This window comes from Ornithodoros turicata, chromosome 1, assembly GCF_037126465.1.
Source record: "Ornithodoros turicata isolate Travis chromosome 1, ASM3712646v1, whole genome shotgun sequence".
Lineage (NCBI taxonomy): Eukaryota > Metazoa > Arthropoda > Arachnida > Ixodida > Argasidae > Ornithodoros > Ornithodoros turicata.
This window is the reverse complement of record NC_088201.1, coordinates 21472548-21499460: the sequence shown is the minus strand read 5'-3', so window position 1 is coordinate 21499460 and position 26913 is coordinate 21472548. Positions and strand designations below refer to the sequence as shown.

Genomic DNA, 26913 nt, shown 5'->3' with positions numbered 1-26913 from the left:
TAGTTTCACGAGTCTGTTCAAGGCCTTCCACCTACCCGTCCACCCCTATTGCACTCGACTTTCAGTGCATTGTGCTGCTTGGGTAAGGTCACTGTCTGACGTCACAAGGAGACTACAAGCGACTGGAAGCTACCTGTGGAATTATTTTGTAAATAAGGCAATCCTGACATACTTCACAGATTATGTTCGGAAAATGTTCCTCAACAACTCAGCCGAAAAAAAAAAAAAAAAGAAAACACGAAAAGGCCGAGAACCTGAAGCACCCACAATCTCAAATTGTGCATTGTGTAATCGCATCTTGCAGGCAAGCCATGCTGTGACCCTTGATGGCGGTATAAGCGTTTGTATGTGACGCTGACGCTATTGAGTTAATGTGAGCGTGTACGATTTTATTGAAAACAGATGTGCTTTGTAACTGGACACAGTCCCTCTAAGCACTTCGTGTTGCTAATGAGTCACGATATACTCGCGTTATGATGCACTGTGAACACAAGGCAATTTGGCACAAAGGACTATATTTCAGTCTCCATAAGGTTCCTGTGCCCTTCCAACAGCAAGTCCTGCGAATTATTGAAAGGTCCATGGCTGTCCTCGCTAGACATCGTATTGCTCCGTGATGACACACTTGGTGCCCACTCAGGCTGTGACGTGATGGTTGACTTCAGGGTTCGAACGGCGGTTCCTTCTGATACGCCGGAGTTTGTGCTGGTGGCTTGTCTGGGTGGCAAAGAGAGAGGCAGTGGCAGTCCTATCATGTTGCACCTTTCAAGGTCAGCTGTCTGTTTTGTGAACTCCGCACATGGTGCGCCAGACGCAGGCAACGGGTTTGTAGATCGCGATATTACGGTTACGGTGATAGTTTTCTTCGAGGGTTCCGCTGGTCCGTTGTACTCACCGGAACTATCCAACAGGTCAGGAACAGACTTTGGGATATAGCGAACGTTGGGTTTACGTGGGACAACTGGTCGTACACCTTCGTTGGGCCTTGTGCTCAGCTCAGGTTGCCGCAGGAGGTCGTTCTCACTGTGGGATGCAGTTGCACTCTTTGGTTGTTTCGCTAGCCCTGGTAGCGCGACGCCTGCCACTTTGCGTGGTACAGGTGGCTTGGCGGCGGAGCTCCTTGTGACGGCCTCTCGTTGACGCACATGGTGAATTCCAACACGGACGGGCTCTTCGCTAAGAATGTTGTGGCAGCTGACGGCAAGACGGGGTTCCATCTGCCGAGCAGACCGAGGGACATCTTTATGTGCTGACTTCAAAACTGGCTCAAGGGATACGTCGTCATCCAAGTCTGACACAGACCTCGATGCGTGTTTGAAAGCTGTCAGCGGGACACGGCCCCGACCCGTCGTGGTGGGTCTAGGTGCACTTCTCTCAGGTGGAGTACTGTCGAAAACGACGTCATCCCCCGACATCGCTAGGGAACTGAAGTCGCTGATACTTGACGTTCCAGTGAGAAGTAGCTGCTTCCCCTGAGAACTTCTTGGTTTAGTGTTTTGGGAGTTGTTAGCTTTCTGTCCTGCGCGTGGAATGTCAGGGAGACTTGGTGATGCGTTGTTCAAAGATTGTGGCCCCTTTGCTTTTAAAAGACGTGGTGAACTAGTAGCGGGCTTCTGCGCTTTCTTGGATGCAGGTAAACCAACCGAGTTCATACTCTGGTACTCCCCTTTTTCTGCACGCCACCCATCATTCACGTCACTCATCGTGTCAGACTTGCCATCAGGCACTTTTGAAGAGTCGGTTACAGATTCTAATGGCAGAATCAGGTCAGGTCTGCTGCCTACATTGTTGATGGGACTGGGACTATATGACTCTGGTGTAAATGCCATTGAAGACTTGCGAGGCGGATGTTTCTTTCGCGTGCAGACAACTGCAGACATTGCAACAAACAGTAAACCCATGATAATCGCAGCACCGGCAGCTATGGCCAGATACAGCAGGAGGTCCGGATATGTCTGCGTGAAGATCCCAGCTGCAATTCCGGCAATAATGAGCAGCATGCCGATCAAATAGAGGAGAGCTATGCAGACGGCACGGCATCCCCGTTCTGCTTGATCCACAGTCATGGTTTCGGTAGCGTGTACCTGGGAAAGTGAACATTATTATGCAAATCAATAACACAGGAAACCATCGCACATTTGAGTTCCTTAACTTATACCTCTCACACAAAAACATTGCGTTGGTCTATTGACTGAAAGATTCACTGACCGGATACAGATAGTTCCGAAAATCCGAATAATTTCTATAACCATATAACGACACCACTAGGGTCCTTGTTATATGAACAACCGAAAGAGTTGCACATGGTATGTTTGACCGCTTACAGGAGCATGGAAAGGCTCGCAAAAAATATGTCAGTAGTTGTAGAAATTAGGGTCAAAAGCCATGGGATGCAGATTCGCACAAAAAGTGCGAGTGCAACGCTCAATCACGCTGCGCCTTTTCTTTTCTTATTTTTCTTTTCATCCCCTTTTCTTTCCTTCTTCCCTTCTTTGCCTTTTTTGTTTGGAATAGCAAGCCGACCTTCGTCTGGCTGACCTTTCCTTTCTTTTTCTTAATAAACATATCCCCCCCCCCCCCCCCCCCCCCCCCCGCTGCGCAAGAGAGCTTTCAATCTCGGGGCTCAGAAAAGCTGCTTGCAATCTGAGACGTCACGTCATCCGCCCAATAGTGATACGAGCGCCATCTTTTTCCTTTCATTCTTTTTGCGGTTATATTTAGCACTGCCCGTCCAGCGACTGAAGGAGAGCAGTCGACCGGTCGCTTTGCTCCAGCGACGGAACGGAGGACTTTCAGCGACTAATGAAAGAGCTCGGATGATCTAACGTCACAACACGCCAGAAGGAGCTGGGATAGATCGCAGCTGCTGCGTGCACCCTTGTAAGCTAATTTTCTCAGTAAATGCGCGCTTCCCAAAGGAAATATTTTGCGTGACAGTTCTCTGAAAGTGGTATGTTGATATCACACGATAAAAAATAAAAATATCATACGATCGAGGTGCCTTCCATGCTCCTTTAAGCTGCAGAATCCCCATATTGCAAAACCATCGCCAATTTATACCATCTAGCAACCTCACTGAAATAACGTGGTTACAGCATTTTTTATGTAATATCTTGAGCGAGGAACAGAGGGATTCGAGCGGAAAATATGCGTCCCCTGGACCCGACAGAGAAGTGGGATGTTTTATGAGATGTTGACTTGACGGGAGTATGGCGATAGCCCTGGCCAATGGCAAGGCGAAGAGAACTCCCTGGTGCCAAGTTATGTTGTGTTGTTTTTATCCATTAAAGCCTTCCTCCCGCGTGTTGTATATTATTTCGCTGGAATATCAAATGTCTTCCAGCGGTTAACCATAATCAACTTCAAATGTGTAAATGCACGGGTTTATAGAAAGGTTTGTGTAGTAGGCATCTGTGTGCCATTTTGCTTTCACAGACAGAACAGTACAGAACACATGCTCAGTACCAGCACTGTTAAAACAGAGGAGGGGGGGGGGGCGTCGAAGTAGCTTGCCGTTGCAGAATCTCACCACATACCACGCTCCTAGCCAACCCCCATTGCGAATGATATCATTCTGTGCCCTGATTTGTTGAAAATGGGAGGAGATGCCTATCTGGGACAATTATGCATGTCCCACGTAAGCGCCTTCCCCTATTTTGAAGAAATCAGGACACAGAATGATAACATGGTTGACTAGGAGCCTGATATATGGTGAAGTTCTGTTCCTTGTTCTCTTTCTGCAGAAGACGGGTCTTGCTCAACGACCTCTCTAACGCCTTGCTCTCCCCGGCGAACTCACGCACCCTCTACGCATCTCCACCCTTAATCCTCCATCCGTCTTTTCTTTCTTTTTCTGGCTATAGTCGTGACGACGCCCACTTCTGTGGGGCCAGCAACGGCGAACCGATCCTGCCATTACCCCCCCCCCCCCCCACACACACACACATACACACCACCCCCTTGTTTTAACAGTGAACCGTCATTCAGGATAACCGTGTTATGCGGTGAAGTTCTAGTTTTTGAGTGCATTCATGGAAACCAATAGGGTCGCAGACGTTTTCTGTCAAACTTTAATAAAGTCTAAATAAAATCTGAATGCTATATATCCTTTATAACTTGTGGATACGCAAAACATAGAGCTCAAAATATATTGAGGAAACATTCATCTACACATTATACAGAGAAGTCATGCGAAACAGAATTACCCCACTTTCATCCTATAACGTAGTTATATCGCATCGTACAGACCTTGTTTACAAAACGTAGAAAGGAAAACAACAAATTAATTATAATAATTACAGAGGCTGCGGAAGGAAAGACTAATTTGCAATGGTCATCATTGCTTTCGACGGCTGTCATTTTCTATGCTTGAAAAGACGTACATTCCCCGCCCATCTTTCGATATCATTTTGCCTATACACGAAAGCGGCATTTAGGCCGCAGACAAAAAAGACGCGTCCCTTTGTTTTTATTTCTCCGTCTCCTATCGTAACTAAACTGAACGGCTAATTCGATAAAACAAGGGCTACAAAGGGGCCCCTAACGCACTTTGCCGGTATACTTTCAAGGGGATACGGCGCAATAGTGCACGCGTGCGAACAAGGAGAGTGTCTCTTGACCCAATTACGCTAAGCGTATTCCACGGACGATTGCAGACAACGTAAGGGCGGGACGCTCGTCATTTGTTCTTACACGTACTTGCGACATCCCTCTGGTACTAGACCTTGAGGACGCCCAGTTGACTAACACGCATCAGGGTATGAAGCAGCTGGCGGTGATATCCCATGCGGATTCTGCTAAACAATAATGGTGAGCGCCAGTATACAATAAATGGAGCTGCTAACGCGGTAACGCCATATGATGGTGTTGCATGTGTGGAGTGATAAGTTTTCGGTTTAAACGGAAAAGGCCGGTAAACAGAAGCCCCATATAAATTTTCCTACTATTAAATTTTAACCGAAAAACGACGATGGCGCGGGCGAATGACAATACAGTATGCACGTATGTAAAGCGTATCACTTTTGTTCTCAACCCCTAAACAGAAAAGTGTAGGGTGGACCATTCCCAGCCCCTTCCCAACAAAAGTCGGTTTATTCCGGGTTGTTCTCCGGAAGGTTGTCACGTTCGATCAAATTGGTACGAAATTTTGTTTGTATTGCTTTCGTACCAGGTAACAATGTACCAGCGTATACCCAACATCATGCTACAGACTAGTCTCAAGATTTGCACTCGTGACGGGCACACGGTAAGAGGCATTATCGATGCCTCGCGGGAGAGCGCTCAGCTATATTACTGACGTGAACTCGGGCAGGTATATACCTGTATTTTCTAGAAGATTCACCGAGTGCAAATTTTAAATGACGCCATTCAGCCTGATTTGAAGACAAAAAAAAAAAAAAAAAAAAAGAGAGAGAGAGAGAGAGAGAGAGAAAGAGAGAGAACCAGATATATCATGATTTAAAACAACAGCCATTGCCTGTGTCAGAATTACAATTTCCCGATTGCCAGTGCTTAAACGTAGTACATGCCGCAAGATTATCCGAAAAACATATTGCGAACAATAAACATGGTTAACGCGGAGCCCCAGTTATATAATAACACCGGAACCATTCTGCATAATCTGTGCCTAATTGGGATGCTCCGAACGTGCGCGTGCTCTTCTCCCTACGCCAAATACTGCTCGTGCAAATGCTCTTACGAAACTTACTCCGTGCTGACAGGATGGAGCTCCATCAGGAAAGCGAAGCAAGCAAATTATCAAGGGGCACGGAACTCGCAATAATGGATGGACGCTCAAAGGAACTCACAATAATCCGAAGTAACAGAACGCATATAGTATACGTATAGCTTGTACTTGTACTTCTTTCTTGTGCTTTCATCCTACCTTCATCATCTTCACATAATGTTCCACGTGCAATGGGGTAGGGTACCGCACCACCGCGGTGAAACGCCCCATCTCATCGTCAGCATTTATTATTGTTGTTCTGTTGTTGTATAACTGGTTAGTTGAGCGATCTTAACAGTTTTGCAAAATGGCATGGAAGCGCGCGCGCATTGGCGGCGCTGTCGAACACTATGACGTCATTTGTTTACAAACAGGAAGAGGTCTATTGAACGAAGCTACCCAAGGTCCGCGTATATTTTGACAAAGAACATTTGTTGTTAATAAGTAATAATAATTGGGTGTTTACGCCGCGAGACAACTGAGATGATGAACGACGCCACAGCGGTCGGTCTGTGGATTGCTTTTGCCCACCTGAGGGTTCTTTAACGTGCGATGAAAGCTCTCCACACGGCACCCCGTATATAACGTCCCTCGCGGAAGACGGCGTGTCTAAGCAACTTGTACCCTGCCACGAAGTTGCTGGCGTCCTCGGCCGGGTTCGAACCCGCGATCTCGGGATCAGAAGGCGAACACGCTACCGACTGAGCCACCGAGGCCGGTGTGTTGTTAATAAGTGCAATCCGGAAAACTGCTATAGAGGACATCTAATGTTTCTTAGGCGACAGCAGAAGTCAACATTTAAGATAACGAACCTGCAATCGCACGGGGTGCGCGCAACATATGAATCACCTGCTGATTTTCTGCTTCAACTCAATTTCAAATAATGTTTATGACGAAAATAAAAGAGCCTCATTCCTCAGCATATAATACCATACTCAATGGACTCAAAAGTGGGTACGTTTGCTCAGAAACTGAAGCTCTCATTTAAAAAATAAAATAAACTTGCCACCAAGGTTGCCCAAGTTCTCCTGCGTTGCGAGGGACAACGGAGACAAGATCGAACTGGAGGCCTCTCTGTTCTGGAGTCGGGAAAATCGCTCAGACTACAAGCTGACACCACTTCCGCCAGTTGGAGCAGCGCAGAAGAAAACAAGACGATGACAAACGATTCCCAACATAATATGAAATCCGAGCCCAGATCATCGAGAGTCAGATCGCAGCTCCGGATAATGGGTTCTCTTGTGAAACAAAAGCCACCTCAAGGCAGGAAAAGACCACACCAAAGGATCCCTTCTGTAATGGGCTCTAATGCGGGGGAATCGATCTTCTCAAATCACCGGCGTGCCCACTCCACTGAGTAGAAGGAAGGAAATAAAACGCGTACCAAAGAGACCCCACAATTTCAATATTCCACTTTGTCGACTCCTTTGAAGGAGAAGGAGCTGCAGCTACAGTCTGTGTTCCCGCTTCATCGTCTAATGCACTCAGTTCCGTTGCTGCCACTCCAACGAATTCACGTCGAGCTTGAGAAGGCATCGACTGGAAGGCATCACGGAACGGTAAAAATAGGTGTAGCCCGGACATTCTGCTTGCAAAGTCCTTTTGGTGTTTTTCTTTATTTTTTTTTTTATCACATCACATCACATCATTGCGGCAACAAGCACCACCTGCATTGTACGCTAGGTGATACGCAGGTACATCCGGTGCTAAGTGAAAGCAGCCCAGTTTCTGTGATTCAAGAAAATGATTTAAATGATTAGTGCAACGTCGAGGTGATTGCAGTGTAAAGACGGAATGATATCATTCTGTCTCCTGTTTTCACCAGATCAGCAGACACGATGATATCATTCGAAACGGTGGTTGGCTAGGAGCGTGTTGTGTGGCGAAGGTGCATGACACGCTCTTAGCCAACCATCATGTCAAGTGATGCGGTTCTGTCTCCTGTCTTGTTGACAATGGAATGCGTACACATTTTTGTGACATTTTTCATTTATAGTAATGTCACAAAAAAGAAAAAGAACGTTCCACTTTCTCTCAAATTAGGAAGGATAACCGCATTATCCTGTGCAATGGTTGACCTTCAGCGTGCTATGTAGTGAAGTTCTCTTTTAGAGTGTAGGCAGAAACAACAGCCCCTCTCTCTCTCTCTCTCTTTTCATGTATCATTGCCTGTACACTCTGCACTGGTAACACTCTCACAACAATCCTTAACATGCAGAACACCCTCAGAACCAACCATCAATCAGAAATTCAGAATGATATCGTTCTCTACTATGATTTGTTGAAAATAAGAAAATTGTCCGCTTTTTGTATATAAATTACCATATGGGCAAATTGGGCTGGTCTTCCACGATGATGCCAATACATATATGGGCAAATTGATACAAAAAGGCTTGATACCAAACTGATAAAAATGCAAAAAAAAACACACACAAAATGATCGCCGTGGACGGAGACAAAGTAGTGCATGTCTGCTCTTTGTTTTTAGGCCGAAAGCGGTACTATTTTTGATATTCATTTGATGATTTTTGAATTCAAAAGGCGTACTTCATATTGCCAACAAATCAGGAAAGAGAATGGTATCATTCTGAGTGACGGTTGGTTCTTAGTGCGCTATGCGGTGAAGCTTTGTTTTTAGAGTGCACATAACATAGCGCACACAGGAAAAGGCTGTCATGGCAAGCAAAATCAAGAGCTCTTGTAGACCTGAATTATAATTGAGCTGCAGTGCTCGAGAACAATTACTATGTCCCAGCACGGGAGCATAGCACAATACATCGGCTGACGAGCCAATCTCCCCCATGTTTATTTTATCCAAACCAATCACGTATATAGACAAAAAATAATAATAATAATAAGTGTAAATTGCGCATTTTTTATAACGTGGATGAACTACGAGTATTATTAAAAAATAGGAAACCAATTATTTCGACACATATGAGCAAGAATATTAAGCAACGATTCTCATTTCACGGATGATGAACCTGAATTAATGAAGCGCGTGCACAGAAATCAGTTTGCAATATAACAAAGGCGGGAGTGAGAACTTGCTGCTGTTACCTGTTGACCAGCCCTGATAAAATTGAGGCCTTCGTGTGACTAATGAGATGAAGCGCCTCCACGTAGCGATCTGCTCAGCGCCTAACACAGAACGAATCAAGACGGAGAAGAGGTCCGTCATAAATCATAAGCAGTAATATAAAGAGCCTCACAAAAGCATTTGGCGGCTTGTTCCCGAGGGTGAAATTTATTTAAAGTCTAGACGTTATCGGTTTTAAACATCCCCCAAATTTCGCACGCGGAACTTTAGAGTCTTATAAATCACGCGCTGGAAAATACCAAGTGGAAAGGTCACGCGACGCAGCTTCGAATGCTCGCGTTCTGCTATAAATATAAAGTCTAAACCGATATATAAATACGTAAAAAACTGTAATATCAGAATAGATAATTAGAGAATGCAAGCCATAAGACAACAATAATTAAATGATGAGGACATAAGACCACACTCTTTCTGCACTGCATGTGGCATGCGCCCATCTATTACGCGTTTTTGCTCTATGCAAAAACTTCTTAGCGGCAAGCCAACCACCACCTTTCTGTTTCACTCGTGCAGCTCCAAGGCAGGGGCGACGGGAGTCCCTTGCAAGAGGGATCATTCTTTAGAATGAATAAAAATAAATCATTTTTTTTTACGGCAAGTTACCACCACTACACTCTTAAACCCGTACCTTTTATTGTAACTTTTAGAAACATGTAACTTCTGTATAGACGTAGATTTCGAGATTTCTTATAGGTTACACCACTGTAACGTATATTTAGAGGTTAAAAGCGACCAAGGTCATGTCTTTACAACACGAATAGAAGTTACATCTCGGAAAAAACAAAAACAGCTTGTTGTAACTTATAAATGTACCCTCTACTCCGACACTGTAACTTCTAAGCGAAATCTCCAACGATAATCTCTTTGTTAGTTTCTTATCGTTTGTTTTCCTTTTGTTTTTCAGCATAATGCCGCGTTTCAGCCTCCCATTCGAGACGACAGTTGCGAATCTACGCTGTTATTTTTTATCTGTTTCAGCGTCACCTATACGTCAACTACATGTTGAACACAGATTATAAGTTCGCAGTCTGAAATACTGATAGTATGTTTCTTTCTAAAGGGTGGAAAACAATTGTCAATGCCGCAACCACCAAGACTTCCGATTTCGCTGCGTAGCCGAGCCTGGTCTAGGTCTATCCACACTGAGAGCGGTTGCCTTGAAACGCTTAACGCTCGTCGTCCGTCCGCTAACAAGTGTAATCTGTTTTAATCAGTGGTTTTCCTCGCGTTTATCATAGTATCGTCAGGAACAACGGAAAAGCTAGATGTCTCTAGCAAACAAGGATATTTTCGGTGTTCTCAGGGGAAAGTGTAGTGAGTGCGAAGATTGCAAAGAATATATAACCGAAAACGAACGTCACCACCGCAGCCCTAATTCACACACTTCATACACTGGGTAAGTGTACATTTTGTGCTAGGTACGTGCGTTATTTTGATAGCAAGAGCTCTTAGCGCAGGTTTGTTGTGATTATGGCAAGCGTTTTGCGGTCCTGCATATGAACGCCACTTACGCTTGCTACTTTTCTGCTCTTACTTGGTCACCAAGTCAATACACCGGCGTGCATTTTGCGAGCTGCGGATATATGCATCGAGATATATAATTCGCAGCTTCCTACTTGTTGTATTCTTACGATATTCTAAGACTCAATCGCGGAGTGAACGCCTTCCCGCATTTATGCTGCTTTGTACCTTGTGCTTTGTACGGATTTGAATGGTTCCGTAAATGTTACTCTCATTGCCCGAACTTTTGTTCCCAGGATCCCACATGCAGGTTCACACACCGTCACCAGCGCAATGCAGTACCTCACAAACTCGTCCCAGAGCGCCTCCAACGCTGATAACGCAGTAATGTAGTGTCTCCTGCGTTACTGTACACTCATATTCCTCAAGGTTGTGTGCGTTTTATGTAATACTGTATTGCCATTTGTGCTCGCCTCTGCAACACGAATGTGGAATAAATTTTTTTCTGCTGCAGTTCTCCATTTCGTTGGGTGTGTTCAGCTTAGCAAACATAGGTCAGTTGTTTTGACTCGCTAGCTTCCTCGCACTTTTATGCATTGCTTCTCACTTAGAAGATAGTTCTTTTTTCCACATACATGGTAAAGCGACCATGGTTTCTCCTCACATCAGAATCGCACTTGTGCACAATGTGTCACCTCTCGACAGACTTCTGTTTTTGTAATATACATATGTTCAAGATCTCCTTTTCTGCTGGTTCATTTTGGTACCTTGGTGTGTTCTGTAAATGTCTGTCGATATCCCACGCACAGGGTGTTTGTTTTTATTCGCATCACACCAGCGCTCATTTGACAGATGGGTTATGTTGATTTTCGCAACCCATCCGTAGTTACAAACATTTCCGACATTTCCTGACGCATGTGTTTGTAACTACGGATCGACTAATTAGCAAAAATTCACATACCCCACCTGCCAAATGAGCGCTACTCTGTTGCGAATAAAAATGAACATCCTGTATAAAAAGCCGCACGTTGGCGTAACCTTTACGGGCTGGTGCTGGATTGAAGGCCGTAACCTCTAATTAGTGGGTTTCCTTGTAACTTTTATAAAAGGGGTCGCTCAGAGGGTACCTGGTAGCTTCTGAAATAGAGGGTAAAATATTGCGATTTTTTACCCTTTACTAAAGGGTACGGAGTTAAGAGTGTACCACCACCAGCTCTATTTTACGGTGCATTTATAAAAGGAACACGAAATTACTTTAATAAGCTACATTCCTGGTACTATACTGTAACTACTTACTCGTAACCATACGTCACTCCTCAGGACACCACAACAGGAACTACCTCAACCGTTTAGGAGACAGCCTTGATGAGGTTGTCGGGTGCACACGTTTGGGAGCATTATGACCGCAGCCTTGAATCGAGACCAGACACAGGACGGTGGCGCCGTCCCGAATCAAATTTGAAGAAAGAAAAGAAAAGACAGTTGCCTCGTGGCTTTACAAGAACTGTCTTGAAGGACGAGTAGAAGTTTTGTGTGGGCCGTTTCCACGTCATCCCACGTGATAGCAGCTGTGAACAAGCCGCTGCATACAAAACAAAGAGATGTATCGCAGCGAGAAACAAGACCAAAAGCGTTTATCACATCCGTTTTCGCACAATCGGTCAAAATACTGGGGACGACCTCCTCCTAAATCGACAACATGACGGCTGAGATACAACGTGCGACAATACAGGGTAGCATAACACAATGTCCTGCACCTGTGTCTCGCATTGAAAATGCCCAATGTCCCCAGGAATTAAGTATTTGTGTCGCGTTTCACTCTGAAAACACAGGGTGGTGCTGGCGATGGTGATGTTGTGTTTATATCTTGAAATAGCTAAAATCCCCCAGTGTCGGGAAGCTAAAAAAGGTGTCATATGTTTTAGTTCCCCGACACTGGGGGATTTTACGATATGAACTACCGAACCACCCAGTAGGGCTTTTAACCCTTTTCGATGTTGTGTGTGTATTGTTATCAAGTAAGGATGTTGTGTTGCCTGACGAAGTTGGTCTCACGATGATGGGCAACGTCTCGACTTACGCGCGACAATGCGACTTAGCGCGAAGAATGAAGATGATGGGTGATAAGGAGACGACATATAATCTTCCCGGTGGCCTTCTTAACTTTCGGGATCCCATAGGCGCCTACATCAACACTCTTGATCTCACCAGCAAATCACGATGACCCTATAGGATACGTTCCGAAAACTTCTACGCATATTGTTATTGAGAGGATGTTGTTGATCACGGAGCACGAGCGGACAGAGACCGGCAGGGAAGGAAGTGCACCTCCTGCGCACACACTCTAAACACAGAAGTTCACCACATAACAAGCTGAAGGACAACCACTGCAGAGAATCATACTTTTATACTGATTTGTGGAATGCGTGGAACGCCTAAATGTGACAATTAACGGGACTGCAGGAAGCGTCACAAAAAGGCGTACGTCTCCCAACAACAACAGATAAATTGATGATGATGATGAATGGGGAAATTCACCACATCAGATGCGACCCACTACCCCAAGGCACAATGGGCAGGATGAGATGTCCCCCGTGTTCACGAGATCAGGGGAGAGAACGGTGTCATTCGGCATTTTTCGGCTAGGAGCGTGCGGATGAAGCTCAGCTTTAAGATTGTATGGCGCTGATGGCGCCTAAGCTCTGTTTTTAGAGTGTGCATTGTTGGCTAGGCTAGGAGCCTGCCACGCGGTGAGTGCCATGCGTGGACGCTGCAAACAGGTATTTCTCCAAAACGTTCCGGCGTGTCCCAGCGCTTTGTTTCCCAGAGCCTTTCAAATGACATCCCTCGTTAATTCGAGCTTCCGAGGTTGCCGAGACTTGCTCTGCGACCCTAACAGCTTCGACCGCCGCAGACAATTGAGACTGATTTGGGGCTATAGACGGGACCTATCATTCGCGAGCGAAACGTGAATCCGCCTCATGGCCTTGAGCACCGGAAACATCCGAAAAGAGGACCTTCTCAGACGGTCCAATTAAGTGTTCCCACTGTCTCTTCGGTCACCTGATTCGGGAAGTATCGATTCCAGAAAGAGCGCAAAACGTAAATCGATTGCCAGAACAACTGTGCTGTTTCACCGAAGCGGTAACATGTGCGCACGACCAAACGAGCTACTCGGAAAAACGGCACTAAACGACTTGTAGTGAGACTTGACACAATGGAAGAAGGTCTAATGACAGTATAAGGGCGTTCACGGCTTTTCAAGACTTGGTTCCTGTGGCGACGTGTTCAGTGTGTTACGCACAAGTTCTGTATGTGCCACGGTGCAAATGAGACACACACAAACATGATCAGTCAAAGTAAACCGGTGTTGCAAAACGTATGGAACGTTAGGAAAGCTGCTGGAAAAGGTTGAGAAAAGAAGAAATCGGAAAAGTTTGCGACAAGTCGAAGTGTGGACACGACGATAACTCAAAACAGCTGTCTCTCGAACTGTTGGCGTGTCACCTGTTTTTCTTGTCACCCATCGTTTTTTCCCGCCACAACTGCACCATGTCACGCCAAGCCTGTCCAGTCTATCCGCTCAAAGCGCGATACCATCAGTCGTTAGTTCTGGAGCCATGGGCGAACTACTACCTTAATAAAGCGACACCAGAGTGTACACGTCCGTCTGCACGCCTCTCGTTTTCAACAAATCAGGGCAGATAACGATATCATTCGAGGTGATGGTTGGCTAGGAGCGTGCTATGCGGTGAAGCTCATTTCTAAGAGTGTAAGAGCATGTTACGCGGTCAAGTTCTGACTACGGGAAGCAGTTCAACCATCACCACCACCACCATCTGTTTTAAGAGGCAGCTAACCTACTGTTAATCACTTACATACCATGGCATTCTCGGGTAAACATAAATAAGCCCCCGCCACAACTTCCGGTGCCACGAAGACTTCCGGTCCTTCCGCGACTAAGTACGCTCGGAACCAGCCGCCATGCAGAACTATATCTTTCGCTTTCTTGATTTGTTGAAAACGGGAGGCGTACGCCTTTTTGGTGTCAATTTGATTGCCACAAAAAGGCGTATACACCCCTCTCTCTCCTCAAATCAGAAGCGACTGTATCAACTGGCATAGTGCTTGGCGCAGAGCGTGTTTGCTGTGAAACCGGATGTCGTTTTGGCACCAAACCGGAAGCGGTGAAAACGGCATGTATACTCCTCTGACACAAAACATATTCCAGACCTAAGAATGTCTGATTGTGTCATTCACATAGAGAAAGTATACTCTAAAACAAAACGTCACCGCAAACACATCGAACTCGAATGATATATCGCTTCTGGAGAGAACGGGGCGTACGCCTTTTTATGGAAATAACATATATCCAAATTGCGCAAAAAAGCCATTTATTCGGTCATGTATTACCTTTTTTTCTCGTGGTAGCGTGACAGATTTCGTAATGACATTACATTTTGTGGAGGAGTAACGGCCGCTGGAGCCTTGATGTTGGCGCACTATCAGATTACAGCAAAGTACAAGTAATATACATATAGTATGCAGCAACACGTTAAAGTGACAAAAAGAACAAATGCAAGAATGCAATAATCGAAGGCACCAAAAGCAATTGCAATATTTCTAGCAATACATGAGACAGTGAAATGATGATAAGGAAAGGTCAGTAAACAATAAAAGTGAAGACAGCAAGAGCAAATAAGCCGATGAAGAGACCTGAAGTTAAGGTAAGGAAGATGCAATGCATAACGACATTACAGTTTCGCCGAGTAATGCGTAATGACTCATTACATGGATTGAAAAATTCAGGCATTGTCTAAAGCCAGCAGTTACGAAAAGTGCCTGGTATACAGGCAAGAAAAATACGGTTTTCCCATTCACCTTTGTCACCGACCAGGCGGTGAATCAGGTTGTGCCTCATATGCACCAAATGCTCATAACCTCCAAACGCTCAAAACCTCCAAACGCCTATATGCACCGAAAAAAAGTTGGTGGTTTTGCGCGTTTGGTGGAAATGAGCAGGAGGAGAGGACGTGCTCATAAGCACCAAATGTCCAGAACATCCGCATGCTCATATGCACCAAAAGACGGGAGACCACAAAGGCCGGTTCTTCTTCTCCCGCATTAAAAACGAGGTCATAGGGTGAGAAAGGTGGGTAGTAGCTCATATATGCACCAAATGCTCAGAACCTCCAAACGCTCAAAACCTCCAAACGCCCATATGCACCGAAAAAAAGTTGGTGGTTTTGAGCGTTTGGTGGAAATGAGCAGGAGGGGAGAAGCTGCTCATAAGCACCGAACGTCCAGAACATCCGAATGCTCATATGCACCGAAAGGCGGGAAACCACAAAGGTCGGGTCTTCTTCTCCCGCACTTCAAACAAGGTCATAGGGTGAGAAAGGTGGAATGAATGGCGACTACCAAGGTCGTTTAATGTGTCAGTTTGGATGTTTATGAAGTTTGAATTTGGTTGAATGTGTGGGCTCGAATGAGGTAGGTTTTCGTGAGTCAACGGGTGTTTGAACGTGACAAACGCGTCCGCCATCACTCTTCTATTGTCATGGGCATGCAACATGTTCCTATTTGGGGGACTTACGTCGCGAGACAACTGTGATCATGAGCGATGCCACAGCTCGCGTGGCTCACTGGTTAACGTACTTGCCGTGTCACGTCGAGACTGGGAGGTACCCGGGTTCGAATCCCGGTGCCGGCTGTGCTGTCTGGAGGTTTTCCTCAGACGCTTTCGGACATATGTCGGCACAGTTCCTTTAGAACTTTAGCACTGACATTTAATCACGAAGAACCAAACAGTTATATTTTTAACCCTTTTTGAATATTCCCCAGCTAATCCTCGCGTGTTGTGACGTCAGACGAGTCGGGCACGTTGATTGGCTGCCGAAAATCGTCTGCTAGCGACCGGTTGACTGCTCTGCTTCAGACGCAGGACAGGGGCACCATATACAACCGAGATAGAAAAAAAAAAAAAAAAAGAGAAAGCGCGTGCCTCACGTGCTCCTTGAAATTCGAACAAAGCGCCGAGCGCTAACTGGGCTATGATCTACATATATCAGCGGTCATTCAATGCACGCATTAAAAAAATTATTTTCAGGCGGACTTTTATGAGGAACCACCCCGTCAAACGGGGGCGGGAAGGACTAATGGGTGTCCACGGTTAAAACAGAACTTGACCGCATAGCACGCTCCTAGCCAACCACCATTCCGAATGATATAATTCTGTCCCCGGATTTGTTGAAAATGGGAGGGGGTGCCATCTTGGATACATTATGCATGTCCAAGTTAGGCCCCTCCTCCTGTTTTTGACAAATCAGGAGAAAGAATGATATCATTCGGAATTGTACAGTGTACAATGCTCGGAGCGGTTTGCCACCATTTCCCTCGTGGAAAATTTATTTTTATGTTGACTCTATAGAGGGCTCGCTGTAGTTGAAGTACACAACAAAAAGACCTGGTGCTGCAAACTGATGCATTTATCATTTTAGGTTTATTGCTTACATTTATTCATGATTATTTTAGGAAATTTTACTTAGGTGCCTGAAAACAGCCTCAGCAAGCATGACTGAAAAGTTTACTGGCCGTGAAGCCCTAACGCCGCAACCTCTTTTGCTCTATTTAATTTTGCGTTCATCAATAAACCGGAACGTTAGTCACCATATTTCCGTGCGCTAGTAAGCTATCCTTTTATATTAACTATAAAGAAATTGCGTATTCCGTCAGGAATCATGCACAAAGCGTTGCACATATAGTCGTAACTTGTATTACCCAAAAATGGTGAATGGCGGTGTAATGGCCATACAGTCACCATGTACGAAGAAAAGGTACGCCGTGTGGCATCCTCAACATGCTAGAAACGCAACATTACTGCGCTCTTCAACCAAATGCGGAAAGCAGGGCAAGAAGCGATTGCAACGCATGACCAGTGCTCAAGGTCAGATGCCGGTCACGCTTTGCAAGCTCGGCTTGCCCGGCACTCTTACGACAGCGGATGATCATCATTCAGAAGCAAAGCAGGAGACAAGACATATTACTGATGTCATTAGGATATTCAAGCAAGGGTCAAGATCCTCTATCCGTCAACGACTTCTTTTCCGAGGAACAAATATTATTTGGAATGAATCGTTTTGCCATGTTGCACAAAAAGGAATATCAGATGCATCGATAATACCGACTGAAAAAAAAAAAAAAACGATGCGCGTTATTTCGTTCATGTCATCATCATCGTGCGCATGTTGTTGTTCGTAAGTTCACTGCCCCAATGAATGTAGAACACGCATAGTCCGACCGCCAGCTATGACGCAAACAATGCCACATCATGCAATTAAACGGCATACCAACGGGCATCCATATTCCCCGTGATTATGCTTAAAGAACGCGATGGAGACAAGGACTGATAGCACAGTAAACGCTTCTGTCTTCATCGCGTTCCTTACAGTTTCATGACTCAGTACAGCGGGATCTTCTAACCCTGTGCTTTCGAAGGACAGTCAACGCCAGAACGGTATTACAAAACACAAACAAGTTCCCATTCAAAACAAAAGCAGACGCTTAAAAACTAAGGAAAGAAAATGAAAAATCTGCCTGTGTTTTGTAGTTCACAGCGATGACATTTCTTCGACCAATTTCGTTACGCAACACGTGGACGTGACAAGTTTACAAAGGAGTCACGTCTTCAGTCTTTTTTTTTTACCAAGGGCGAACGTGAACTAACACTTTGCAAAAAGAGCCCCTCTGAAAATACTCACCTGTGCAACTGTCGTCTATGTATAGCCTTCGCTTTACTCCCAACGTGGCAGACTGATGTTTTGGCCGCTGTCTGGATCAAGACCAAGTTGGCATTGACCGGAGACACTCGATGTCATGTTACCTTGAGAAAAGAGGTTGCACGTGGTCTGTTAGTTGACTCATAATCCTCCGCGGGGACACACTATGCTATGACCACTGCGGAATGCATGTTTCGACAAAACGTCGTCCCTGTGTTGTAGAAGGGAACGAGTGAGAAAGGAGGACAAAACCGAGGGAGTGCGTGAAGGAGTGGACACTGACCTCGCCTGGCAGGAAACGGGCGAAAGTCGTGATGAAAGCCTATGAATGGAACAGAGAAGAGCGGAAAGAGCAGATAAAAGGTGCCACTGTCCGAGCGGCTATGTCACGCTTAATCCCTCTCCGCTAGAGCGCAGTACATTACAACACGGTCGATGTCTTCAAATGTTTCTGGAGTTTCTGACGACCATCGGTTTGCTCCAGACGCTTTAGTGTCATGCTCTGTTTTCCAATGACCCCCCGTGTTCTTTTCGGTGCTTTTCGCTTCATTTCATCCTCTTTTTGTCAACTGGTACTTAACTCATTTAACTTCATCGTTTATTCACTGACGTCATCCCTCCAGAGGGCATTAGCTTCGAAAAGGCGAAATCGCCGCCATGATGTAGGTCCCTCGGTTTTATTGCGAACTGTAGGATGGGACAAGCGCAATGCTTGTCCACATCACGCTTCAAAAATGGTACTGCCCTCGTCCTAAAAACGAAGAGCGTTGAAGACATGGAAATTACTTTGATGTGGTACATATAATATTCGCACTGTACGATAAGTTTGAAACACCAAGTGTACGGTGAATGCGATGTGGGTGTATAGGCCTGGACAGTCAAAACCTGAGGACCTACATGTATGGCGGCAAATTGGCGCTCTCCTGCAGATGACGTCATCTGAATTAACCCTAGCCATCATCATAATCTATCTGCTGCTGCTGCTGTTGTTGCAGGGTGTGCGATATTTTCGGCCCTATAAAAGCCGCCCGCATTCAAAAACATCATATTTGATTACGATATTTTGATACACATGGTATTATGATATCTGGTGCACATGATATATGATATTTTATATACAAGTATATATTGTGATATTTCCTACTGTAGTGGGAATACCACATCCTGTACAGTGATAGGGTAGCCCGTCGAAGCAATGGCCTGCCGATCAAACCTTAGCATATTTACAGTGAAATACGTTGTACGTACTGTGTGTAACACGGTGTACTTTTACACAAAAGAGTCTCTATGAAGAGCACATCCCCGCAAATTTGAGTTTTAATCAGTCCATTGTGGAAGTACCCGTTTCCTCAATAACCTGCGTCGAACCTCCGAGGTCCTGAACATGCTCCTCTGAAATCCGAAACAACGGCATTCCTAGGGGACCTCTTTCCCATGCTCCACAATATTTTACCTCCGGGCGTGCGCACACAATCACGGGTGAGTACGTGCATGGCCTTCGTCCTTTCTGTTCCCGTTGACGCGTTGCTCGATTTGCGAAACCATTCGACGAGGACTTGGAGGTTCTTAAGTGCGCAATGATCCTTTCCCTACTCGAAGCAGAGACAAACGACACGGGTCATCAGGATAGCAAATACCCGTGGCTAAATTCCCACGAATAGCTCTCAACGATGGGTCGATCAGCAGTCTCCATTCTGGAGGGTGCCCGTATATTTGTCGTCTTTATCAGATGCGTGGGATGAAAGGCAAGTCATCGATATGCAGAGCCTGGATATTCTGGCGACGTTGTTTCAGGGGATCATTGTTGCAGAAACGTGGCTAGAATTTAAACGGCCCTTCCTTTCGTCACGATGCAGGCTATAGCGTGCGACTCGCCTGCCTTATGACTGACCCGGCTCCTGCTGAGTCCCCAACGTGACTTGTGCGCCGTCGTCACGCTCTGACGAAATAAATAGAAAGAGAAAGAACGACCAGAAACGAAATTAGCCGGTTAACTTTAGATCCCAGTGACGTATGTCCCGCTTGACGGCAGTGCAGCACGAAAGTGCAGAAAACCTATACCAGTCGCGGAGTTTGATATGTGTGTGTGTTTAAGGCGTAGCACAGCAAGTGGAGGACAGCTCACTTGCTGTACTTGCACATAACTTTCACTTCATTCTTATATCTTACATCTAATGTGTCGCGTGCAATGGGGTAGTGTACTGCTCTCCAGTGGTGAATCACCCCATGTCATAGTCAGGATTTATTTGCTGTTGTTGTTGTTGATGATGTGTTTATCACGAAACCGACCTTCTTAATGGAAGTTTCCATGATATTTTCCCATTGGAGCGTACTGTGACAAAATACTGTGATGATCATTCAATTTTGGTGTTGCTCGTTCCGTTGCACAACAACTGTCCGGAATGACGGTACGTACTTGGGCAAGGAATCGCAACAGGCCTTGTCCGCACATTTGTTGCGTCCTGCTCTGTTAGTGACTTGTTCAATTGCGAGACCAAATTTCAAGCACATGCTGGCATGAAAGTTGACCTCCAAGGGCAAGGTCAGGGTTCCTACAACGTTTCAAACGGACGGGCGCTAAGATAACGTGCTATAAGCGAATTGCTCATAAAAAAAAAAGAAAGAAAAAAAAAAACTACACACTGGGTCGGCTTTCCATGCATCACGCAATAAAAGAAATCTCAACATTTGGGTGGCAGTTGTTTTGCTATTCATTTTTGCTGGCATTTCTTCTTCTTCTTTTTTTTTTTTTTTTTTCGACACACGCGTTTTTCAGTTGCATTGAGGCTAAGGAAATGGAGCATGTTGTGCGCTTGATGTTCCTCTGTACACCTAAGGAACGTAAAACGACACCATCGATTTCGCAGACAGCTGTTTGTTGGTAATGGGGCAGCGTGTGTGCTGTTTTTATCGTACTGAAACACTGCGTCGAATATGGCGATTATTTCACCGCTCCGATGCCAATACAGTGATTATTTCACCTAGACATCACTATCGTTTACATATGCATAACATGTAAATAAATTTTCTGTAAAAGATATGAAATCTCTGACGCAGTAATATGGAATGGTTGCAGTCCATTTTGCTGATTTTTTTTTTTTGCGCGCCGTGCGCAAAACGGACCAAGGATGCGTGTGTTCCTGAACTTGTGATGTGATGTGATATACTGCGGGCTCATTTGCCACCAGGTACGCATCTTCACGAAGTGAAAGTGCACGACGTATTCGAATACCGGGTCTCTCACACATCCAAACGAAGAGATGCACAAATGGTGCTCAACTGCCGTTGACAACAGGCACGTGTACGTGATGGCGTGTGATGGGAACCATACTTCACCACCGAGACGAAACAGGAAGCACATGGAGTACTCCGTCGACGCGGCAACGCCTGAGTTTGTTTACGAGAAAGGTCCAGCACAGAGCTTCCCGGCGGAATCGGTTTCCTTTGGCGGAACGCCAGTCGATTGGTGCCGCCATTTTGCGATGGAACTGTCGAAGAGTAAGCGGTCGAACCTTAATGAATGTATTGCCAAGATCGATGCCCTCCTGCAGGGCCCATCATGGCTCAAACGGGAACCAATTGTGATGGAGAGACAGCCGGCTCGATAACAATCCTTCAAACACATATAATTGATTTCGTCCTGCACCCGGAGGTGTGCCGAAGCGCTAACCAAGTCATGCGAGTGCTAAATCACTGTTGATATTTTATAATTTTGCGAGTGTTCGAACGCTGGAGTGGCAATCGTCACGACGGAGGCGCACCCAAAGCAATCAAGTGCCGCCGGAGATAAGGACTACGCGCAATTCGTGAAAGCCGTTACAAGTACACGATCTGAGACCGACGTTTTTGTGCAGTTTAGCAAAGACAAAGTAAAAGTAACATTTGAACGGACGAGTCAATCTGATGACATACGTTCACGTCAGGCATTACAGTGCTAGAGACCTGCATCATTTACCCAAATGCTTTCGAAATCGGCGACATGCAACGTCATGAAACCAATAAAGATGAAACGGTATTCAGACCTCCATGCAGAACATTGAACCTTGTTGCAACGTGCACAACATAAGCTTTGTGTGTGCCGAGCTCCATAGAGCGAATGTCCGAAGTACACCAATACGCAGGAAGGCAAAACAGGATCTTACCTGCATTCGTCGTCCGCAGGTATGGCGTCGTCTGGCGAGAAGGTGCGACCTCCTTGGGAGAGGGCACCCGCTGGAATTTATATGTTATCGTGATCACGTAGGGTAGCCGCGGAAACTATCTCGAGCGTTGCGTTGCCCCGCACTCCGCGCCCGAAGAAAAACACGATGTAGGCGTTTTTTTTTTTTTTTTTTGCTCTTTCTTTTTGCGTCGACTAAATGCATCACCGGGGAGAGAGAGCGTGGGAGAGCAGCTCTTGCGTCAGACGTAGATCCGAGCCAACAAGTTGGCAACCATCGACGTTCTCGTGGACGACACCCCTACTGGTTGAGGGGCGTTCCGAAAGTCTGCGCTACCTGCATGTTCCCATTGCAGACAGGCGCGTGAGTAAAGGGCTCGCACACGACTTCCGGCACCAGTTATTCCCACTACACCTGTCGTTCACAACCGCATGATGCCCTCTTGGTTTCAAAGCATCACGAGAGTTGCACAAAAGGGAATCGGGTGAAAGGATTGTTTATCTAACATATCTTATAGCATAATGTGGTTGAAGTAGATGCTGGCGACTCATGTTGCTCTTCCCTCGTCCACACAGAGGAAATAATTATGTAGAGACGTCCGACGGATGGGACGCGAGTGTCTTATGTTAGTGCTTGTGTTCTTTGGCTTCTTGCTCTATACCTGAAACGGGCGAAATGGGAGAAGGAAAGAAGTTGAGGGATTGGATTTCCCCACTCTGCATGAACTGACTGCCAACACGAGACTATGGAAATTCGGAAATTGCTTGTGTTTGTGTTGTACGTATTCGTGTATAAGGATCCTCTTCGAAATGTATTACTCTCTCACAAGTTACGCCACTCGTATAACAAAAGAACAACACAAGTGAATAGAAAGAAAAAAAAAAGCAAGTTGGCTTGGGCTGGATTGAGAAAGAGAGAGAGAGAGAGAGAGAGTGTGTGTGTGTCGGAAAAGAGGAATTGATCTCGTCATGCATCGACGAATTCTGTAACTCCCACAGTGCTCCTATACGTATTAAGCACCAATGATGGGACACAATCGCTATGGTTGGACCTCTCGATTTTCAATTTTTACTTCTTTCTTCGTTTATTTACCGTGAAGTGAAAGCAACACGGCCTTATTTGGCTGATGTCTATTTCTCTCGGTACTAAGGAAAATTGCTGTAGCATCTAATGTATTGTGAAGACGGTGTTGCAACGTGTGCGGTAATATTCCAGAGACCCGCACACTCAGAGAAAAATCTGTACCTTTAGAGGTATAGATCGCCTGCTCAATAACTTAGCCCTTTTTTGGTATTATACCCTTCTTACAGGTATAAAAAATAGTCCTCAACAAAGGGCTATATGCCATGCCTTTCGGGGTACAGCTCTATAACCCTGTGAGGGTCTGCACGAGTACCATCATGGTATTAAATCACACCTAGGCATAGGCATTTTTAGAGGAGGGAACTAGAAAAATCACCTTTGGAGGAAAGAAAAGTTTTTGACATACACACACACACACGCGCGCGCGCGAGTACTACAAACACACACAAACGCATATGGTTGTGAAGAAGAACGCAAAGCTCGAGCACATTACTCCCCCATGCAAAAAAAAAAAAAAAAAGAAGAAAATATAGAGTTAAAGGGCAAATAAAGTTTTCAAGGAGCAAAATCGCTCTGCGCAGTCATCAAATGTGGATCGCCATGTATTGTGTGTATCGCGAGATAGACATTTACAGAGCAACAAATACTGATATACCGGTGGAACTTGACGAACTGTGGAGCAGCCCTCGTCTGGTACGCAACCCTAAGGGTGAGGACATCTACGAGGGTGGTTCCATAAGTTTCTGGCCAGAGCAACTTTTAATAGTCATAGAGACGAAATAGTTGCATCACTTTTCGACATAGTCACCCTTAACTTCGATGCACTTTTGACACCTTTCAACCAGCATTCTTATACCCTTGAAAAAATAGTCCGAAGGTTTGTCCGCAAAATGCTGGAAAACTGCCTCTTGCACCTCACTATTGTTTTGAAATCTCCGTCCTCTGAGATCCCTCTTCAAGTTTGAGAACAGGAAGTAGTCACTCGGTGCCAAGTGTGGACTATAGGGTGGGTGGTGGATTTCTTCGAAGCTGCACTCCTTCAGTGCAGCCTTGGCAACAGAAGCCGTGTGGACAGGGGCATTGTCCTGGAGCAACCGGACACCTCGACTCAACCTGCCGCGCCTCTTTTCCTTGATGGCGTCTCACAGTCGGTGCAGGAGTGAAGCATAATAAGTCGCATTCACTGTGGTGTTCCTCTCTTTGAAGTCGATGAGGAGTATCCCGTGACAATCCCAAAATATTGCTGCCATGATCTTCTTTGTGGATTTTTGACCTTGGCTTTTCTTGGGGGTGCTTCTCCTGGTTTGCACCATTCCATCGACTCCTTTTTCTAAAGGGGGTCATAGTAGAGCACCATAGTCTCATCCCCTGTGTGACAATTGACTTCAATATTTCTTCTTCGTCCTCTTGACAGAGCTCCAAAAAACTCTTTGGCACAGACGACGCGCTGGTGCTTTTGAACTGACGAGAGAAGTCGTGCACCCATCTCGCACTGACCTTTTTCATGTGAAGGCCCTCGCCGATTATGCGAAAAACGGTTGTTTTGGAAAGCCCCAGCCTTTCTGAGATTTCCTTCACCTTCAGACGCCTGTCGCTCAGCACTTCCTGCTCGACAAGAGACAAATTTTCTTGTGTCACCACTTGCACTGGACGACCATCGCTTGGATCATCTTCAATGGACTCTCGCCCCAGTCGAAACTGCTTAGCCCAGTCTTTTACCGTTGTGTACGACGGAGAGGCTTCCCTGTACACGTTGTCCAGTCGCGCTTTAATTTCATTAGGCGAAAGTCCCCCTTTTGTCAAGAATTTCATCACAGCGCGGTACTCGATTTTTTCCATTTTAACTGAAGCGTGCACCCTGGCTGTTTGAAATGCCGTTCACCAACCGACAAAAGCATGGAGAGGGTTGAGGGTGGTGCTCCGGCCCTCCAACAGATGGCGCCACGTGTCCTTATTCGCATTTTCAAATTCGCGCGCATTTTCTACCTCGGGCCGGAAACTTATGGAACCACCCTCGGAGATTCAACGTTTTAGCAATACAGATATTACGCTGCCATAAACTAACCATGTGGATTCAGATAGTACTGTACTGATGTCTGTGTTTCTTAATCAAATATTCGTTTAACCAGGGTCCCTTGATAGCTTCCTGGTCACGCAGCTTCTCCGTAACTCTATGGGGAAGCTTTGCCCAGGGACCGGAGCGCCCGCGTGGTGGCGCTGCCATCGGAACGCGGGAGAGAGACCGCATTCTTGACCTCGTCGTCGCAGCTGAAGTGGGGGCCCCCAAGGAACGCCTTCAGCGGCCCGAAGAGATGGAAACCGCTGGGGGCGAGGTCTGGACACTAAGGGGGATGTGGCAGCAACTCCCAGCCAAGTTCCTATAAGGTGCGTGTCGTGAGATCCGCGGTATGCGGGCGTGCATTGTCCTGTAGGAGGAGCCTCCTTTGGTGATGAGGCCCGGCCGCTTTTGCTTCAGCACCTTATGCACATCCCTGAGAACCTGGCAGTAAGCATATAGGAAATTTCATACTGAGCATACTTTCAGGCATACTGAGCCTGAAGTCTTCTGTGAATTTCAGATGACTTTACGCCTTCATTCACGAGAAACTTCATGACAATTCGCTGTTCGATGTGCGCGATCACCTCGTTGTCGGCCATCTTATCCAGCACGTGTCTTCTGTTTTGCACAAACTTTGGACCACCACGTGGTGAACGCGGAGGCCTGTCGCGTGTGAAAATGACATGAATTTGTACACTCAGGAGACAGAAAGTCCTGGTTTGACTTGAACACCCATCGTACTTTTATAGATGCTTCCTTTTAGTCCACAGACGATGCATTAAATGTACATCCTGTTGCCACTGCTTGCAGCCTTTCAAAAACGTCGAAGATTCTCTCACTTCATTTTTAGAAACGGCGGCGGTAGCACGAACAAACACAAGTCAAAAACAGCACAAAACCGCCGCAACATTATACAGTCACCGGCATCAACAAAAACAAATTCCCCTTCGCGAGAGGGCTGCAATGCGCGTTTTCGCGTCCGAAACCAGGTGCGAACAGGCCCTCGGCGCGCCGTTTGCCGGTTTGGATACCGGCGTAACGAAAATTACCGGCGGCTGCGGTGCGCACGGCAGCGGCGGTGCCTGGGGTATATCTGGAGATAGGCGGACAGGCTATGGCCTGGGTTAGGCTTGAGTGGCTTGGCACGTGGATGGCTTATGACTAGGGGCTAGTGCTGCGTCTTCGGCTAAATGTTTGTGATCATAGCAGACGACGCTAGCGCAGTCTTCACGATTGATCGCTGGTCGTCATGGTTTTCACGCGCGTTTTGCGCGCGTACAGCGAGCAATTTTTATGTTTCTAGGATTGAATTCCTCAAACGGCGATTATAAGATTGCATAGACGCAGACAAATTGGCGGATGAGATGCATATTATTCGTGAGCCTGTCGTGCGTCCAACATCAGCTAGCCTGCATACTCCCGTTATATGTTCATCAATTATCCATTATTACACTTGGCTTATTACGTCTCTCCCCGCCGCGTAATGCAGTCAGGGGCTTTGCGGATAATAAAAAAAAGTGGCAGTGCTTCCAGAAAGACGTTCTTTG

General features: G+C 46.0%; 1 protein-coding gene across 2 annotated transcripts; it reads right to left on the bottom strand.

The window, feature by feature from the left end:
• Window positions 1–370: 370 nt before the first annotated feature.
• On the bottom strand, window positions 371–22371 carry LOC135377612 (uncharacterized). Of its 2 annotated transcripts, none has more exons than XM_064610152.1 (3): window positions 22207–22371; window positions 18047–18168; window positions 371–2084 (listed from the first exon to the last, which is right to left on the bottom strand). In XM_064610152.1, exon 3 carries the CDS (start codon window positions 2064–2066, stop codon window positions 513–515), a length of 1554 nt encoding a protein of 517 aa, XP_064466222.1. In that variant the 5' UTR covers window positions 2067–2084; window positions 18047–18168; window positions 22207–22371; the 3' UTR covers window positions 371–512. The 2 variants fall into 2 exon arrangements, with proteins under 2 accessions (XP_064466222.1, XP_064466223.1); XM_064610153.1 differs by lacking the exon at window positions 22207–22371 and adding an exon at window positions 22087–22147.
• Window positions 22372–26913: the final 4542 nt, after the last annotated feature.